At 41.2% G+C, this 20703-nt stretch overlaps 1 protein-coding gene across 4 annotated transcripts in view; it reads right to left on the bottom strand.

Moving 5' to 3' along the window:
- Nucleotides 1-20703, bottom strand: part of Large1 (LARGE xylosyl- and glucuronyltransferase 1) — a 458660-nt gene that overhangs the window by 55870 nt on the left and 382087 nt on the right. For all 4 annotated transcript variants that reach the window (XM_029480702.2, XM_021170066.3, XM_029480704.2 and 1 more), the window contains one exon: nt 12338-12442. In XM_029480702.2, coding sequence (XP_029336562.1) covers nt 12338-12442 — 105 coding nt within the window. The remainder of the gene's footprint in view (nt 1-12337; nt 12443-20703) is intronic.

Raw genomic sequence — 20703 nt, 5'->3', positions numbered from 1 at the left:
GCCTTGTGTTCCATCCTATAGATGACTGTGAGCATCCACTTCTGTATTTGCCAGGCACTGGCAGAGCCTCACATGAGACAGCTATATCAGGGTCCTTCCAGCAAAACCTTACTGGCATATGCAATAGTGTCTGTGTTTGGTGGCTGATTATGAGATGGATCCCCGGGTGGGGTAGTCTCTGGATGGTCCATCCTTTCATCTTAGCTCCAAACTTTGTCTCTATAATTCCTTCTATGGGTATTTTGTTCCCTATTCTAAGGAGGAATGAAGTATCCACACATTGGTATTCCTTCTTCTTGATTTTCTTGTGTTTTGCAAATTGTATCTTGGGTATTCTAAGTTTCTGGGCTAATATCCACTTATCAGTAGGTGCATATCAAGTGAGTTCTTTTGTGATTGGGTTACCTCACTCAGGATGATATCCTCTAGATACATCCATTTGCCCAAGAATTTCATAAATTCATTGTTTTTAATAGCTGAGTAGTATTCCATTGTGTAAATGTACCACATTTTCTGTATCCATTCCTCTGTAGAGGGACATCTGGATTCTTTCCAGCTTTGGCTATTAAAATAAGGCTGCTATGAACATAGTGGAGCATGTGTCTTTTTTACCAATTGGAACATCTTCTAGGTATATGCCCAGGAGAGGTATTGCTGGATTTTCCGGTAGTACTATGTCCAATTTTCTGAGGAACCGCCAGACTGATTTCCAGAGTGATTGTACCAGCTTGCACTCTCACCAGCAGTGGAGGAGTTTTCGTCTTTTTCCACATCCTTGCCAGCATCTGCTGTTACCTGAATTTTTGATCTTAGCCATTCTGACTGGTATGAGGTGGAATCTCAGGGTTGTTTTGATTTGCATTTCCCTGATGATTAAGGATGTTGAACATTTATTCAAGTGCTTCTCAGCCCTTCTGTATTCCTTAGTTGAGAATTCTTTGTTTAGCTCTGTACCCCATTTTTAGTGGGGTTATTTGAAAAATAAAAGATTTTCAACAGAGGAACACTGAATGAGAGTGAGAGAGCAAGGAGGGGCCAAACAGCCCCTCTTAAAGTATGCTGCTATCTTTTTTGTTGCTAGGTAACTGGGGAGGAGTTTAGCCTGAAGGTCAGAAGCTTGGGACATTACCTACTTGACTAAAAGCCATGCTTCTCCTGTGGGAGCTGTGGGGGGCAGTAACTTTCACAGGAGCCAGAGTTCCAGGAGACATGAGAGAACTCCTTCTGTCCCATGTAGGTGAATTATCACAACCGGGTCCTGGGGTTCAAACCTCAGCTCGACTGGAAACCAGACTGTCTGTGTATAGCCCAATGCTCCACAATGGTTGGTTCCTAATGGTGGGGAAAGTTTTTGGTTCCATAGCAATAGGGGTATGAGGCTACTTGCTCATATCACAGAAGATAAGGAAGCAGAAAAATGAGAATGCTGATGTCCAGCTGGCATTCACCTTCCCCACTTCTTATTCAGATTGTAACTCCAGCCCACTGGATGATGCTGCCCTATTCTGGTCCCCTTCTCAGCTAATTTTCCCCAGAAACGCCTCCATACCCACATCCAAAGGCATGCCCCACTAATGCCCAGTACTCACATTGATAACCAAAACCAACCATTATACCAGGCCAAATAATATCATAGGTCTGCATGAAGAAAACCTTTGTTAAGAGGAAGGTCTCCCCTCTCTCCCTTCTCAGTTTCTTTCTGTAGTCTAGTTTCATGATTAAGCTAAATGAAAGAATCATCCTAGGACTGGCTTGGTTAATTAAGTCCACATGCTTCCTTGATTCAGAAGAAATAGAGATTCCCAAGTAGTTGCATAACTCCAACAGAGAAGACAAGTTCAAAGTAGGCTTTGGAAAAATCATTTTCTTTAGGTCAGTGTAGAATGTCAGGTTGGGGAACACAGTTAAACAAGTTGAGAAGACAGGGTGATAAACAAAAAATACTTGACATAACATATGTACAGTGAGTTGCAAAGGTGTTTACCAGGAATTTGATAGTTGTTGTTTCTTCCATCTATAATTCCTCAGATCACTATTACACCTGAAAATGAGTTGTTCCTTAGTCCTTTGGTGGTTCTTGTGGCTTTGCTGGTCAGACCAATGAAAGTGCCTGGGGCACTAAACAGATGCTGGAGGGAAACTCTGAGAGCATGTGTGCTCTCTTCCTTGAAATGTTTATGCAAGTAGCCCTTGCAATCAAATCATGGCTTTTCTCCCTTTGCCTTGAAGCACTGGGTGTTTCATTATAAGCCTGACACAATAATGAAGGTAAGTTTATTAAAAAACGACTCAATTTAAGTTTCCTGCTGAGTTTAACCTGGACTCACTTTTCAATTATAAAAATTAAAAGGTTCCATGACAAACTTTTTGCTAAGGTCTTTTTTTCCTTCCTGAAACTTGGAGAACAGAGAGAGAGGGAAGGAGGGAGGGAGGGAGAAGATGATGTTCATGCTCAGTTTGCTTTTTCCTTCTTATTCAGTCTGTATCCCCAGCCCTTTGACATGTGCTGCCTATAGGTACAATTAATCTTCTCACCTCAATCCACCCTTCTGGAAGCATCCTTACACTCAGAGGTGTGTGTGTGTGTGTGTGTGTGTGTGTGTGTGTGTGTGTGTGTGTGTATTTTTTTTTTTTTTTGAGACAGGGTTTCTCTGTATAGCCCTGGCTGATCTGGAACTCACTTTGTAGACCAGGCTGGATTCGAACTCAGAGATCTGCTTGCCTTTGACTCCCAAGTACTGGGATTAAAGGCACGTGCCTCCACTGCCTGGCATTTTTTTCTTTAAGGTGACTCCATATACTGTCAAGTTGATAATGAAGATGAACTTTCATATTTACCCTATGTTAAGACAGGTGGACAACGTTAACCCATCAGTGGCTACGACAACACACTCTACTTAATGTAAAGTTAGTACAAAGGAATTGCTGGACAGGTTATTAGCTGCAGTAGGAATGGCATGTCTTACCACCCAAAAAGACAATAGCAAAAACTCTTCTCAAGGATAAAAGAACCTCTGGTGGAATCACCATGCCGGACCTAAAGCTCTACTACAGAGCAATTTTGATAAAAACTGCATGGTACTGGTATAGTGACAGACAAATAGACCAATGGAATAGAATTGAAGACCCAGAAATGAACCCACACACCTACGGTCACTTGATCTTCGACAAGGGAGCTAAAAACATCCAGTGGAAGAAAGACAGCATTTTCAACAAATGGTGCTGGCACAACTGGTTGTTAACATGTAGAAGAATGCGAATCGATCCATTCCTATCTCCTTGTACTAAGGTCAAGTCTAAGTGGATCAAGGAACTTCACATAAAACCAGAGACACTGAAACTTATAGAGGAGAAAGTGGGGAAAAGCCTTGAAGATATGGGCACAGGGGAAAAATTCCTGAATAGAACAGTAATGTCTTGTGCTGTAAGATCGAGAATTGACAAGTGGGACCTCATGAAACTACAAAGCTTCTGCAAGGCTAAAGACACCATCAATAAGACAAAAAAAAACCACCAACAGATTGGGAAAGGATCTTCACCTATCCTAAATCAGATAAGGGACTAATATCCAATATATATAAAGAACTCAAGAAGGTGGACTCCAGAAAGTCAAATAACCCCATTAAAAATGGGGCTCAGAACTGAACAAAGAATTCTCACCTGAGGAATACCGAATGGCAGAGAAGCACCTGAAAAAATGTTCAACATCCTTAATCATCAGGGAAATGCAAATCAAAACAACCCTGAGATTCCACCTCACACCAGTCAGAATGGCTAAGATCAAAAATTCAGGTGACAGCAGATGCTGGCGAGGATGTGGAGAAAGAGGAACACTCCTCCATTGTTGGTGGGATTGCAAGCTGGTACAACCACTCTGGAAATCAGTCTGGCGGTTCCTCAGAAAATTGGACATAGTACTACCGGAGGATCCAGCAATACCTCTCCTGGGCATATATCCAGAAGATGTCCCAACCGGTAAAAAGGACACATGCTCCACTATGTTCATAGCAGCCCTATTTATAATAGCCAGAAGCTGGAAAGAACCCAGATGTCCCTCAACAGAGGAATGGATACAGAAATTATGGTACATTTACACAATGGAGTACTACTCAGCTATTAAAAAGAATGAATTTATGAAATTCCTAGCCAAATGGATGGACCTGGAGGGCATCATCTTGAGTGAAGTAACACAATCACAAAAGAACTCACATAATATGTATTCACTGATAAGTGGATATTAGCCCAAAACTTAGGATACCCAAGATATAAGATACAATTTGCTAAACGCATGAAACTCAAGAAGAATGAAGACCAAAGTGTGGACACTGTGCACCTTCTTAGAATTGGGAACAAAACACCCAGGGAAGGAGTTACAGAGACAAAGATCGGAGCTGTGATGAAAGGATGGACCATTTAGAGACTGCCGTATCCAGGGATCCATCCCATAATCAGCTTCTAAACGCTGACACCATTGCATACACTAGCAAGATTTTGCTGAAAGGACCCAAATATAGCTGTCTCTTGTGAGACGATGCCGGGGCCTAGCAAACACAGGAGTGGATGTTCACAGTCAGCTATTGGATGTATCACAGGGCTCCCAATGGAGAAGCTAGAGAAAGTACCCAAGGAGCTAAAGGGATCTGCAACCCTATTGTTGGAACAACATGATGTACTAACCAGAACCCCGGAGCTCTTGTCTCTAGCTGCATATGTATCGAAAGATGGCCTAGTCGGCCATCAATGGAAAGAGAGGCCCATTGGACTTGCAAACTTTATATGCCCCAATATAGGGGAATGCCAGGGCCAAAAGAATGGGAATGGGTGGGTAGGGAAGTGGGGGGCGCTATGGGGGAATTTTGGGATAGCATTGGAAATGTAATTGAGGAAAATATGTAATAAAAATATTAAAAATTAAAAAAAAAGAAATAAATTTTGAAATCAGACCAAAAAACTAGGAGCTTCATTCAAATGGGCATGGGATAAGCTATAGGGGGTCCAGAAGACACATTTCCATTTGGTCTGGTGGTCTCTTACATCTGACATGAAGTACCTTCTTGCCCATAGTCTTCCCATCATGCCATCCAGCCATACCAGCACCTATAGCTAGGTTCTATATGCATAGGCTTCTCTTTCTTTCAAGCATCCTTGTGCCCCCTTCCCCAAAGATCTGTAGCACTCAGCTGCTGCTGACTTGCTGGATCCTGTCCTTAGGGCACATTTTCACATTGTAATTTTCCTCTTACTCACCCCATTCTGAGAGCTTTCGAGCAATTTCTGATTATTATCAGATCAACAGGACATACTTGAAAGACATCTGGGTTTTTAAATGCTAGTGTCCACTGTAAATGCCTGTAGGCTTACTTAGGGTTTTATGCATTTTCCTCTTTTGTGTTACACAAAGGTCTTGCAGGCCTGAAACTTCTGATTCTTGAGAGGAATGTGTGCTACTTGATTCCTCATGATCTGCATTTTTAGGTCACATAGGCCAAGAAATCCAAGTTTATACTACAATGCATTTTCCATGTCCACAGAATAGGATTTGATGGGTGTACCAACTCTTAGGGAGCTTAGAGGTGAAAATGCATGCTCTCATTCAAATTATTGACTGATGGGTGTCCATTTGTCAGGACCTACTGTACACAGAAGGTAATACAGAGGTAAGTGAGAAAGCAGATGCTTTAAGATCAAATTGAATACATCATTCTCATTATTTTCTGCGGTGTCTTGTATGTGTAGCTCTCTAATCATGTGTACCATTAGCCCCTTGCTGTTCATAAGGAAACTATATATAATAAATGGGATGGAGGTGCCTGATATTTACTGAGCATCAATAATGGTTCTACATCTGTGGCTTTTATGTTACATTTACAACATCTTAGTTAGTCCTCCAAGCAGCATATTATCACTGGGTTATTATTCTCATTTATCAGATGGGGAAAATAAGTGGCACAGACAGGATCCTAACTCAGTTCTGACATATCCCTGCCACACAACATTCTGCTCTACTATAAATTGTTGTTGGTAGACACTCTCATTATTAAAGAGTTAGAGAGTAGATGCTTTTGGCATTAGAAACCACAAGATTTCTGGTGGCATATCTCAAGTTCTGCCATCATAACCCCCAAAGCAGCCATGGGCAAACAAAGTCAACAATGTGTCATGAGTCTGATTAATGGACACTGAGATTTCAGTTTCATGTAACTTCCATGTGTCACAAAGTAGATTCTTTGCTTTTCCCCCTTAGCAATCTAAAAATGCAAAAACACATCTTGGTTTTAGTAGGACATAAAACTAGAAATTTTGTTCACACCTTATTGCAGACAGTCAGATATTCACTAAGAGACAAAAATTGACTCGGAGAGTAGTGGTAAATATTTGTTGTTTTAACTTTTTGTTGATTTTTTGTGGATTTCATATTGCATACCCCAATCTCATTCATCTCCCCATCCCTTAGTATCTGCCTTGTTTTTCTTGATAGTCTTAGCAGTCTGTGGCCAGGCTTCTCTTTCTACTGAAGTGTCCCCAAAGCCCTTGCAATGTGATGGATACTCTGTACTCTTATTTACCACTTCATCTCTGCTGAATGTGTGTCTACAAAAGTCAAGTGGCTATGAGGCCCAAGAACCCAGTGACAGAAAAAAAAAGGTGGTATTAGATACTTTTATCACTGTGATAAAACACCATTGGCCAAGGCAAGGAAACTTATAGAAGGAAGGAGTTTGGGTTAGGGTTCCAGAGTGATAAGAGTCTGTCATGGTAGAGAAGCATGGCAGCAAGCTAGGCATGGTGGCAGAAACTGTATGCTAGGAGGTCACATCTTGAATCACTAACACAAAGCAGAGGGAATGCACTGGGGACGGCTTACATTTAAAAAAAAAAATCTCATAGCTGGTCCCTTATTGACATACTTACTTCAGCAAGGCCACACCTCCTAAACCAGCTCAAACTGCACCACTACCAGGGGACCAAGTATTCAAATATCTGAGTCTATGGGGGTGGGGGGGCATTTTCATTCAAACCACCACAAAGGTGTAGGTGAGAAAGAAATGTGTAAGATGGAAAGAACGGTGCTGACTTTATAATGAGTTCTGGAATAAAGGATGTCCAGTTGTGTTTAATAAACAGCAATCACCTGCTATGTCTTAGAAACCACTAAGGGGCAGGGCGGTGGTGGCGCATGCCTTTAATCCCAGCACTTGGGAGGCAGAGGCAAGTGGATTTCTGAGTTCGAGGCCAGCCTGATCTACAAAGTGAGTTCCAGGACAGCCAGGGCTACACAGAGAAACCCTGTCTTGAAAAACCAAAAAAAAAAAAAAAAAAAAAGCAACTACTAAGGGGTTTACAACTTAGAGGCTATGATTTAAGACTCCCCAGGTGATTCTCATATGTAGCCACATGGGCAGGTACTGTTCTATCTGGGAGATGGTGCAATGTTATTAAGGCGATTAGTTCATAGCTACCTAACCTAGTTTATTGAGGAATAGGGCTGGACAAATTCCCAAAGCTATATAACTGCTCTACCAACCATTGCTATGCGCTGACAGGCTAAGAGCTTATAAGTAAGGTTTTAGCCCTGGGCTCTGTAATTTACTAGCTCTGTTAACTTGTGAAACCAATTAACCTCACTAAGCCTTCATGAACTCCTCTGTAAAATGGGGATTAAATGAGCAAATGCACATGGAAGGATGCATCAAGTCTAATGATTGGTGCTGTGAACTTGAAAGACCCCAAAGAAATGAAATGTCTCATGCTATCATAAATCTCTGTGACCTGTGAAAACCATACATGGAATGAATGCTGACAATTTTCTCCAGGGAAGAAAACTCTGGATTGCATCCTTTCTTCTTCTCTGCATAGGTGTCTGGGTGACAGGTCACAGCTTCTGTTCTTCAGACGATAAGGTTGGTATCATGCAGATAACCTGAATTTGCATGGGTCAGTAGGATAAGGCAGCAATATTTTCAGGAAAGATCACCCCTCTTGTTACTGTTATTCAGGTCAAGAGAAATGCTGAGCCAGACATGGTTATTCATGGCCAGCACTGGCTATGCTTCACCTGGCCTCTGGTCTATAGCCCATGATTTCAGAGGCCTGTCAGAGACCATCTTTCTGAGCTAAAGAAGCTGAGGCTGGCTCCTTATTAACAGTTTTTCTGCAAAAGTACTGATTCATCTAGAATATAGAAACAATGTACCTAATATAGACAGCAAACAAGAATGTGTCAAGACTAATGTGTGAATGCTTACCCACAATATATCCATTTAATTTTGAAGTATTATAAAATTAAAATATTAATAACATTTGATACAACAGTGCCTCTCTTAGAATTCTTTGTATGTTGGTATACAACTGTTTTAGTCAGGGTTTCTATTCCTGCACAAACATTATGACCAAGAAGCAAGTTGGGGAGGAAAGGGTTTATTCAGCTTACACTTTCTTACTGCTGTTCATCACCAAAGGAAGTCAGGATTGGAACTCAAGCAGATCAGGAAGCAGGAGCTGAGCAGAGGCCATGGAGGGATGTTCTTTACTGGCTTGCTCAGCCTGCTCTCTTATAGAACCCAAGACTACCAGCCCAGAGATGGTCCCACCCACAAGGAGCCTTTCCCCCTTGATCACTAATTGAGAAAATGCCTTACAGTTGGATCTCACGGAGGCATTTCCTCAACTGAAGCTCCTTTCTCTGTGATAACTCCAGTTGTGTCAAGTTGACACAAAACTAGCCAGTACAACAACCAAACAAATATTACCAATAAGGGAATTTATATATAATGGATTATAATTGGGATGGGGACAATGTAGGAAAAACTATACCATTTAGTGAGAAAAAAATACATTATGGTCTGTCAAATGAAAAAACAATGCAGTATTAGAAATAAAAATAGCTCTTCATGTTCTAAATGAATCTAGAAAGATACCCAGTATTTTATTTTTAATTAGATAGTGCATACATCAGAAGAAGATACAGATACAGATGGAAGCAGATAATTGCTCACATGAAAAATCAAAAGTCAAGAATAACCAAGAAACTATATAATCCTGTCAGTTGTGTGAGGGGCAGAGGGATTTCACACTTCACACAGTCTCATTTGTGGTGTTACTAATTCCCATGGTGTGAATATAATCACACCACCGCAGAGTCTGTGCTACTAATGCGATGCCACTGAACAAAGATGTGAAGATGAGCCATACGTCTTCTTAGAGCTTTATGGCTGGAGTTAGGGGACAACGAGAGGCATTTCTCAATGACCAAACTTTCTCCTATGGAGGATGAATATATTCTAGGAATCTGTTGTACAACACACAGTACCTGTGATTAAAAACCAGCATCACAAAACAAAGTGTGCCATTTTGTTAGAATAAAATGCAGGTTTGAGAGTGCTGCTGCTATGTAATTGCAAGAGAGCATGTGGGTAATATGTTGCTAATAAAGGACTTGATGAGGACTCATGCCTCTCATTCCGATGTAGAGAACAGGCTGTTACTCATGTCATACAACTCTATGACACCTGCGTCATCTCACTTCTTCTCAGTATTACTACGAGGAACACTGCTTCTCTATCAGGGATGTACTGTTACAGTCGGAATGTTTTTGTCTTTAAATTTAGAAGTGGAAACTCTCACCACTAAAGTGATTACTGAGGTCTCCTGGAGGTGGTCAGGATGTGAACAGGATATGAAGAGATATTTCATCTTTTTTCCCCCTCAAGGGAGAACACAGTAGAAGGTGCCAACCATGACTGAAAAGCAGCCCTCATTCGGTGTTGAATATACCTGCATCTGATGTCTTAGCCTCTAAATGAAGAGCATTCCATCCCTGCTGTTCACTATATTACTAAGGAGTGATAATGCACTAGAGCAGCATTAGTACTCTTAACTCACAGTAGAGAACTGGTCTGGCTACGTCAGGCTGGAGAACGACTAAGGCAGACAGCTGGAGGAGGGAACAGTACCCGTGCTCCAGGCCCACAGAGGTGATAATACCTCCATATCTGAGAACCTTGAGGGCCAGCCAAGGTCTTCTTGCTTTCACATTTTGTTTATTCTACTTTCTTTCTGTTCAGCATTTGTGATTTACTTAGCAAAATGATAGGGAAAAATGAGATTCCGAGGCCAGAATCTTCTAGGAAATGGGATCATGTGGGAAAATAGTTCAGGATAAAAGAATTGGGGCTTAGTGTTGGTTGTACTGTGGAAATCTAGAGTTAAATGCCTCCCTACTTGCTGTCTTAGTCCTCCTTATCTCAACTTCCCCATTCCTCGCCTCCTGAGAGAGCCCTCAGATTCATCTTCTATCCAGCAACTAAAGGGTAATGTCCAGGTCAGCAAGAGAGTACAAACTCTGGGCATGTGAAGAGTGGACTAGCATAACTTCAGCTGCAACCTCTGTTATGCCTAGGAGACTTATAGAACATAAACGGGTGCAGCAGGACTGATGACCTGGCAACTGTCAGCAATGGAATCTCACTATTCTTCAAGTATGGCCTTCAACATAGGTTCCTTGGCTGGACACTGACACTGGTCTTTCCCCGTCTTCTACCAGCTTTAACTCCCACAATATTGATTTCAGGTTTATATCAACAGTCAAGGTAGCTACAGGTCAATAGGGTCCATTTCTGAACTTGCACTTCCAGAAGCTTGGCTCACATCTTTTTTCCTTTGGGTTCTGGGGCCTCATATTTTTGTATTTTTTCATCTTTATCTCTCTTTTTTAAAATTAGATATTTTCTTTATTTACATTTCAAATGTTATCCCCTTTTCTAGTTTCCCCTCTGAAAATTCCCTATTCCTTCCCCACTCCCCTTGCTCTCCAACTCACCCACTCCCTCTTCCTGGCCCTGGCATTCCCTTATAGTGGGGCATAGAGCCTTCATAGGACCAAGGGCCTCTCCTCCCTGACTGACTAGGCCATCCTCTGCTACATATGCAACAAGAGACATGAGTGGTACATTTATACAATGGAGTACTATGCAGCTATTAAAACAACAAATTTATGAAATTTTTAGGCAAATGGATGGATCTGGAGGATATCATTATAAGTGAGGTAACCAATCACAAAAGAACACACATGATATGTACTCACTGAGAAGTGAATATTAGCCCAGAAGCTCAGAATACCCAAGATACAATTTGCAAAACACAAGAAACTCAAGAAGAAGGAAGACCAACGTGTGGCTACTTCGATCCTTCTTAGAAGGGGGAACAAAATACCCATGGAAGGAGTTACAGAGTCAAAGTTCAGAGCAGAGACTGAAGGAATGACCATTCAGAGACTGCCCCACCTGGGGATCCATCCCATAAACAACCACCAAACCCAGACACTATTGCAGCCTCATATTTAATTCTGACTTCTGGGAAATCAGATCATCAGGTCTCAGGGTTAATTTTCTGGCTCTTTTGTCTGTAGAGTTTGAGGTCAGACTCTAGGATCTGTCTATGCAGCATATTCAGGTAGGGCATTTCTCAGACATTGGCTCCAATTCTGTTCTTAAGAGGTACCAGCCCATTTTGGGACCTGAAATTGTGTAGCCCAGTTTCTAATCCTGAGCTAAAAATATTGAGTGTGTCTTTTAAAAAAAACAAGGATGACATCAATGGCAATGAGCATGGAAGAGAGAGAAGGATCCAGGGGCATTTTGGAAACAGATAGGGAGAAGCTGTACTTGGGAGAGAAAAATAAATAAAAGGGGGGAGTTTTACTTTCCTTACTTATTCATTCCATGAAGCCATGGGTTCCATCTAGGGTACTTAGGATTGTCAGCTGTTGGATAAAGAATGGCTGCACTAGAAGTGACTAACCATAATGGAGACAGAAACAAAAAAGAACATGTAGGACTGGTGTTAGTAACAACGTAGAATAAATTACCTGATTTTAGACATATGATATCTGAGGAATGACGTACTTGGAAGTACCAAGGTCCAAATACATCTACCTATTCTCCTGCTACCTCCTGGGTAGGCTATACATGAACCTTTTAATGAGAGGAACGGTCAGAGGGAATATGAGTGCCTGCTACTTTTGCAGCCTGTACATGGAAAACTGCAGCAAGATAAATGCTGATACCTCTTGTGAGTGTAGATCTAAGTTGTTTGTGTAATATGGCTGGGAAAGACAACTTCTGCCAAGGTTTCCACAGTTTAACTGCTTCATCACTTGTAGCAGGACATGAAATAATAACTGGAGGTGTTACCTGTATATATATCTTGTGCCCTGATAAAAACCAGAAAACCAGGCGGCCTATTCCATGTTGCTGTTCATCTCCTTTCTTTGAGGAAGGAAGAGTAAGTCTGTGAATCACTCTCTATGCTCACCCCCGACACTGCCCTTATGATTTACCTGTGTTATAGCCCCTTCCAAGAGCTGGCCATGGACGGTGGTTTTTCCAGAGATTTCCAAGATACCAGTCACTCTGGTTCTCTACCAAGCCCAGGACCTGTTGCCCTGTAAAACACAGAGTACATAGATATCTTAGAAGCAGCAGTCAGGCATCTAAAGCTGGAGAGTATGGAACAAAAGGAATAATTATGCAGAGCATCATAATAACAGTTTGTATCCCGTGGGGGCTTTTAAAGTAAGTATCAAGTCCTGACCTAAGTGTTTAACTCGCATTAACATATTTCATTTTTACAATTAGACTGCTTCTCAGAACAGGTGATTACTTTGTCCAAGGTCATCTACTTCTGATAAAACCAGAGTCTCCGTCCGTCCATCCATCCATCCATCCATCCACCCACCCACCCACACATCTACCCTCCTATCTATCCACCCATGCATGCATTCATTCCCTAAATCATGGGACATGAAGCATATCCTTATAGCCGGACATGTTAATCTTTAAATATTTTAATCTGATGTTTTTCACTGTATATTGATTTACTGGTTTTTTGAATCTGAGCTGCAAATGTTTATTTGTTTTGTTTTAACATCAAAGCATGGGTAATTATCCTCGTTTGATGAGCTGAGAGCCCATAAGGGCACTTCTCACAATGTGTCCATTCTTACTACTCCTAAAATACATCAACCTATGTCAATAAGCACCATGTCAACCCAAGAGTGTCATCTGAGGGGATATAGTTGCCCTTGTCTCTGGTATATAATGACATCACATATGAGTTAGGTTTGTAGTCCATCACGTAGGGATGTGTATCTGGAATGCAGGTAGGACTGCATTTCTAAGCCTTCCAGAATGTTATCAAACCTATCTGGCTTCATTAAGATGATCTAGTAAGCTGGGCAGTGGTGGCTCACACCTTTAATCCCAGCACTTGAGAGGCAGAGGTAGGCAGATCTCTGAGTTTGAGGCCAGCCTGGTCTGCAAAGTGAGTTCCAGGACAGCCAGGGCTAAACAGAGAAACCCTGTCTGTACTAGCTAGTTTTGTGTCAACTTGTCACAGGCTGGAGTTATCACAGAGAAAGGAGCTTCAGTTGAGGAAATGCCTCCATGAGATCCAGCTTAAAGGCATTTTCTCAATTAGTGATCAAGGGGGGAGTCCCCTTGTGGGTGGTGCCATCTCTGGGCTAGTAGTCTTGGTTCTATAAGAGAGTAGGCTGAGCAAGCCAGTAAAGCCTCCATGGCCTCTGCATCAGCTCCTGCTTTCTGACCTGCTTGAGTTCCAGTCGCAACTTCCTTTAGTGATGAACAGCAATGTGGAAATGTAAGCTGAATAAACCCTTTCCTCCCCAACTTGCTTCTTGGTCATGATGTTTGTGCAGCAATAGAAACCCTGACTAAGACACCTGTCTCAAAAAAAAAACCAAAAAAACAAAACAAAACAAAAAACCCAACACCCAAAAAACAACAAAACAACAACAAAAGATGATCTAGTAAGACTTCAATACAATGTATTGTCTTAGAATTACCTATAATAAAAAATTAGAATTTATTGACTAGGGATTGAGGCTCTCATATGAGCAGTGATTAATATAAGTCCTCATGGAGCTAGTATGTGAATCTGCATTTGTTTGACATCAAGATTCCTTTCTTTTTAATGAATTACTCTTACAAGTTTTGTGGTAGGTATCATTAATCTTTATCCCATAGAAAGAGAAAGAGCCTTAGTGCCTTTAAATAATGTGTTAACAGTCACAAACCTAGCTATTGATGGCTTTCACAGCTAACATTCTAGAGTGAAACTTCTTAGGTTGTTTGTCAGTCTGATAAATAAAGAGCTTTCTAACCAAACGAAAACCCACCAGCATGCTAAGAAAACATAACAGTACTGTTGGAACACCATGCTGGGTGATATAGGACCTCCTTGGTATGATGACAGCTCTCTGAAATGATGGTGCAAGGGTTTGGTGTAATTTATTTGATCAATTTATTGAGCTGCTATCTCTGCTATCTCAATCATTTTCCCAGCACAAACATATAAATTAGAAGCAGGGAAAAAATACTACTACTCAATTTGTCAATGTAGGAGATCACGTCCCAAACTTGCATAATCCCTTGGGAAAGTATATAAATGCAATTTAAAGAGTACAAGATCCAACCAATGTCTCATGCACTAATTTTGGGGTTTTGGTGAAGAACAAACAGCTGAAAAAGGCTTGCCCCCCTTAGCTGAGAAGCTGGGATTATAATCCTTGCACTATATAACAATTTGGTCACCTTACATAGGAGCACAGGACAGAGCCAAAGTAGTACTTGGAGGTCATGGCTTAAGGAGTCTGCGTTAGGATCACCAACATTTTTGGCTTGATAACAGGCATCAAAATCCAAGGACAAATACAGGTATGGTGGCTTGATTGAGGAATGCCTCTCCTAGGTTCAAGGCATCTGAAAATTCGGTCACCAGTTGGTAATGCTGTTTGGAGAGGTGGAACAGCCTTGCTGAGGAAACTATATCACCGAGGGTGGGTTTTGAGAGTTTATAGACTTTTACTTCTCTCTCTCCTTCATATTTGTGGCTGACGATGAGATCTCCTAGCTTCTGGCTCCTGATCCCATTCCTGCTGCTTGCAATCATACCTTCTTGGCATGATGAACTCTTATCCCCTCCGGAGTCATAATCAACAACAAACTCTTCCATAAGTGAATTTTGATCATGGCATTTTATCATAGGAACAGAAAAGTAATGGACACAGGTACCACATACTCAGAACTGGCAAACAGGGAATGAGGTTTTATTGCATTGTGGATGGCTACCTGCATCTCAAGAAAGATGAATTTTTAATATCTAAAAATCCAAATTTTGTATTTTTGTACCATCTCCATTTGATTTGTACACAACATATTGCTTCAAACAAGTCTTTTCATAGCTTCATCCCTACCCAACAAAACTGTAGAGTGTTATTTGTGTTCTTGCCTTTTGCTCACTATCTATGCACTCTCTCAGCAGTGACCATATTTGCACCTGTTAGTCTTTGCCCACACTCCTTTCAAGGAATATATTGAGCTTGACACTTAACACAAAACCCTGAGTCTCAGCTATACTTTGTATTCATGGCATTGTGGCAGATGTCTTTATTTAGTACTTCCAATCAATATTTGTGCCTTCAGGTGATTAGCATCCCTTAAATTAATGAGTGGGTAATAGTAAACATACCTGCACCTCCTAAGTAACTGTCCCATATTTCTACATTAGCAAATGGGCAAGATCTGAGTAGTATTTCACATAGCAGTGTTTAATAAATGTGGCCATACAAATGAGTCTTTGGTTAAATTTCCCTTAACTAGGAAGCCCATTTGTATTTGTGTGTATGTGTGCATATGTATGCATACAAATATGCTTGCCTATGGGTGTGTATGGGTGAGGGTAGGGTAGAGGTTGACATCAAGTGTCTCCTTGCCTTGTTCCCCACATTAAATTTTCAAATAAAGTCTGCCAATGAACTTAGACTTTGCTGTTCCAGCTAGACTGGAGGCCAGCAAGTCCCTGAAACATTCCTATCCCTGTCTCCCAGCCTTGTTAGAGATATGTTCTCCCATACTCAGGCCTTTCCATTGGTGCTGGGAATAAACTCAGGTTCTCATGCTTGAACATCAAGCACTTTACTGACTGAGCTATTATAGTTCTCATCCTGATAAAGTACTAGCAATACAATCCACACATCTGCAAGTGAATGATTTCTTTTACTTTGGTTTATTTTTTTACTATAATGGGGATTGCACAGGGGTCCCCATGCATGGTAGGCAAGTGTTCCATCAATGTCGAATGCCCTCCTATAAGCGTAGGAATTTGCACACTGTGCTGTCAGTTGGTGTATCAACAGTGCCAGCCCTTGCTAGGACTTTTTCGAAGGGACATGCCATTTTACCCTCTCCTATTCCCAACATCAATGCATCTTTCTTTCTTTTTGTTTGTTTGTTTGTTTTTGGAGACAGGGTTTCTCTGTGTAGCCCTGGCTGTCCCGGAACTCACTCTGTAGGCCAGGCTGGCCTCAAACTCAGAAATCCGCCTGCCTCTGCCTCCCAAGTGCTGGGATTAAAGATGTGCACCACCACTGTCTGGCTATTAAATCTTTTATGTAACTATTGATCTCAGGAGTCAGTGTCCCTCACTTGGAGAACTGCAAGGATGAAAGAAGCAGCAGCCATATCAGTCACAAAAAGCTTAAACTTAAGAATCTTTAGGGATTTATTTTTTAAATTTTTTTTAATTAGGTATTTTCTTCATTTACATTTCAGATGCTATCCCAAAGTCCCCCAGACCCTCCCCCACCCACTCCTCTACCCACCCGCTCCCACTTCTTGGCCCTGGCGTTCTCCCGTACTGAGGCATATAAAGTTTGCAAGACCAAGGGGCCTCTCTTCCCAATGATAACTAACTAGGCCATCTTCTCCTACATATGCAGCTAGAGACACGAGCTCCGGGGGCACTGGTTAGTTCATATTGTTGTTCCACCTCTAGGGTTGCAGACACCTTTAGCTCCTTGGGTACTTTCTCTAGCTCCTCCATTGGGGGCCCTGTGTTCCATCCAATAGCTGACTGTGAGCATCCACTTCTATGTTTGCCAGGCCCCGGCATAGCCTCACAAGAGACAGCTATATCAGGGCAGCACACTACTCACTCATTCAATGTTCTACAAAAAATAAGAATTAGCTAGAAAGATAATTATAAGGTTTATATTCACTGGGTGAGAAAAGCACAATAATCAACAGCTAGAAGACTTCATTTCACTTTGTGTGTTCATTAGCTGTTATATCAATTATTAAAACAAAAGTGGCCAGAAATGATTTTTCTTATTAGTTTCTCAGCAGCCTTGGGTTCTGCATGTAGACTTGTTAATCCCCTAAGCTGTCTGCTTGGTGTGTGTCTCCCAAACCTACTGAGGTCTATGGCTATGGACAGGGCAGCAATATTGTTCACAATGTTAACTGTGAGCAGCAATACTGTTGGAAGGAAGGGTATAGAATCTAGACTACTGTGTGTTCTCTGTGTTCTTCTTTTAGAACATGCCAACTTTTCATTGTCTTGGCATCATTTTGGCTCCTGTAAATATATACATTTAAATGATTTTACATGTGTCAAATGCTACACAGTTTTCTTTGGTTGTCTACTAGCATAGTGCTTAGGCTGTTCTATACCTCTTTTTTTTTTTTTTTCTTTCTGGATATGGTCTAGGGGTCATCAGACACATCATGCCTACACCCCCTGGGAATAGGTCATTGAGCTACAAAATAAAAATCAATAGCTAATGGAAGGCTATATCCCTCTGCTGTTCCAGTCCCAAGAGGAAGGACTTCCTGGCCTGTTTTTTTAATAACCTTTTCCTTTCCATAGGTGTGGATTATTTTACTGGTGAGAAGTTTGAGTAAACCAAGCTTTCCAATTTAGTTTCCTTTTATCCCCCAGTCCTCTTCGTTCCTAATTCTCTACCCCTTCCTCCTATGTGTGTCAATGTGTGTATTCAATGTGCTCTTCTAGGTTTTAGGTTCTATGGGACAGCCCTATCCTGAACAGGATCTCACTATTCTGGATGCAGCAGAACAGGTTAACAGTTGTAATTATAAAACCAAGTTTAAGAAAACATTATGGATGCACGTTGGCATCACCCTCATCAACAACAAAAGGTGACATGTTGCTTTCATTCTTTTATGTCTGAGAAAGTTGGTGTGTGGATGCGAGGTATGAGTGAATATGTGGTTAGTCTTTCTGTGCACTCTTACACCCTTAGATATTAACATTTCTGAGCATCAATTCTGATCCCAGTGCTTTGTAATCTGAATTACTAAACCACCCACTACAAAATTTGTATGTATACTGAAGACAAATTATTGACATGCCTGGTAGGTTAGGCTCTGACTTAGTTAAATGTTAGGTTCATCTGCAGGGCCTAAGACATTGCAGGGCCTGAGATATAATTAGCTTATATGGTAGTGTCTACATCCAGCTCACAAACTAGCAGAATCCAGTGACTTACTCCAGTACTAAATGTATTTTCTATTTTCTTTTAAAATATAATGGTGTTTTAGTCTACATGTATCTATGTAGAATTATCTGTATACATGGTATGTAGGTATAATATATGTATGCCTGATGCTCCCAGGGGCCAGAAAACTGTTATATTTCCTGAGACTGGAGATATAGTTGACTGTGAGCTACTATGTGGGTATGGGGAATCAAACACAGGTCCTCTGGAAAAAGAATTCATGCTCTTAGTCACTGAATCATCTCTCTAGCTTCAAGAACTATGCTTCTTGAACCCAGATAAGAGAAGAAAATAGACATGAAAATATTGTAATGATTCAAATTGTGCTTTTTCTATTTCCCAGATGTGTGACTGGGGAAGTTTCTTAACCTATCTGTGTTTCCTTCTTTAGTCATCTGTGAAGAGTCATGAAGTAAATATGTCAGAATTATTCATGTTAATTTAGATCACACCACTCAGAAGAATCTCAAAAGAGGGTTGAGAGAGATGGTTGGTGGTTAAATCCCAGCACCCACATGGTGGTTCACAAACATCTGTCACTCCAGTTCCAGGAGTTCTAATGTTTTCTTCCAGTTTCTGCAAGCACTGTATGTACATGGTGCATATGTATACATACAAGCAAACATTCACATATATATATATAGATAGCAAAAAATCCCTTTGGGCATCTGGTGGTATCATTATAAAAGCCCCCTGGTGGTCTGTGCTGCTCTATGTGTCCAGACTGTTAATCTCCTCCATTTCCTCCCTTCCCCAGCTGCTATGGCTCTTGGTTTGCTGAAGCACTGGTTCAGGCTTTTATTTGTTAAGGATTTGCTTGGTGTCAGATACCACACAAAATATAAAGGAATTAAATATAAATAAAACACAGTCCTTGATGCAGAGGCTGTTAGACAAGGAGAAAGATAAACAGTTATGAAGCAGTGTGACACTCTAGTGACAAAAGCTGTGATAAGTTGGAGGAATGCCAAGCATAGAGTAATTGATTCTGTGTGAAGTGTTGGGGAGACCTGTCTGGCACTCAATTTCTTCCCTGAATCTATCTATCATGACCCCTCCCAAGCAGCCCCTCCCCTCACATGCAAACCTCCCAGATCCCAGCTTCCTCAGTAACTATTCTGCTAAGTACTGTTCATTAACATCCATCTAGAACAGAAGTTCCTTCTGCTGCCTGGAGTCTGGGTGAGTGAGACATGCATCCCAGCTCAGGACTGAATGGCAACAACACCCTGGCCTCCAGACGTCTCAGTCCAAAGAGTTGACCTTGTTTATATAAATAGCTCAATGGTCTGCCATGCCATTAAGAAGTGAATTCCCTGGGATTCCTCTGGGGAATGACATAGGCTTATACAGCTCTCTTGACACACTCAGAATTCTGCAGTGCCTGCTTCATCTCCAAAAAAATTATTAACATAAAGCACTGTGACTAACAGAAAGGCTTTGCCATTGTTTTTGTGCTAGCCCTGTGGTTATGATTAACTTTGCTGTTCTCAGTCTTCTGTACTCTACGCATACTCTAACTTATGGAAATGAAGCTGTCTTCTTGCTTATTCATATATCAACATTAACAACCAGACAAGAGCAAACAAGCTTGCTATACTGATGGGGCTCTGCTGTTGGTGTCATCAGCCAGCAGATGAATGGCTCCAGGCAAGAAACTCCCTTGTCTCCCTCTTTCTTCACTTACTGGCTCCTGCAGGATTCCTGATGTTAGGTTAGGGGGTGAGAGGGAAGTGAGGAAGGAGGATCAGAGAGCGATTCTGCTACTTATAGCATACAGGAATGTGAGGCTAAGCAACTGTTCTGTAACGAAGGAAACATGACTATGGCAAAGACAGAGGGATGGATATATGCACTAATTAATTAGTTAATGTTATTATCATAGATTTGTTGTAGAAAGTGAAGTTTCATAAAGATATTTTAATAAAAGTATATCATGTACGTTGACCATATTCATTCACCCTCTACTACCCTCTACTGTCCTTCTTTTTCATCTTTGCTCATTCTTTTCTTTTTTCCCACAGGGCTCACTTCCTTTTTCATTCTCTATCTTGCTCATCCTATCTATCTATCTATCTATCTATCTATCTATCTATCTATCTATCTATCTATCTATCTATCAGAAGATGTTCCAACTGGTAATAAGGGCACATGCTCCACTATGTTCATAGCAGCCTTATTTACAATAGCCAGAAGTTGGAAAGAACCCAGATGTCCCTCAACAGAGGAATGGATACAGAAAATGTGGTGCATTTACACAGTGAAGTACTACTCAGATACTAAAAACAATGAATTTATGAAATTCTTAAGCAAATGGATGGCTTTAGAGG

The sequence above is a fragment of the Mus caroli genome, unplaced genomic scaffold, assembly GCF_978045245.1.
Source record: "Mus caroli unplaced genomic scaffold, Mus_caroli_1 scaffold_10, whole genome shotgun sequence".
Classification (NCBI taxonomy): Eukaryota; Metazoa; Chordata; class Mammalia; order Rodentia; family Muridae; genus Mus; species Mus caroli.
This window is presented reverse-complemented; position numbering and strand designations above follow the sequence as displayed.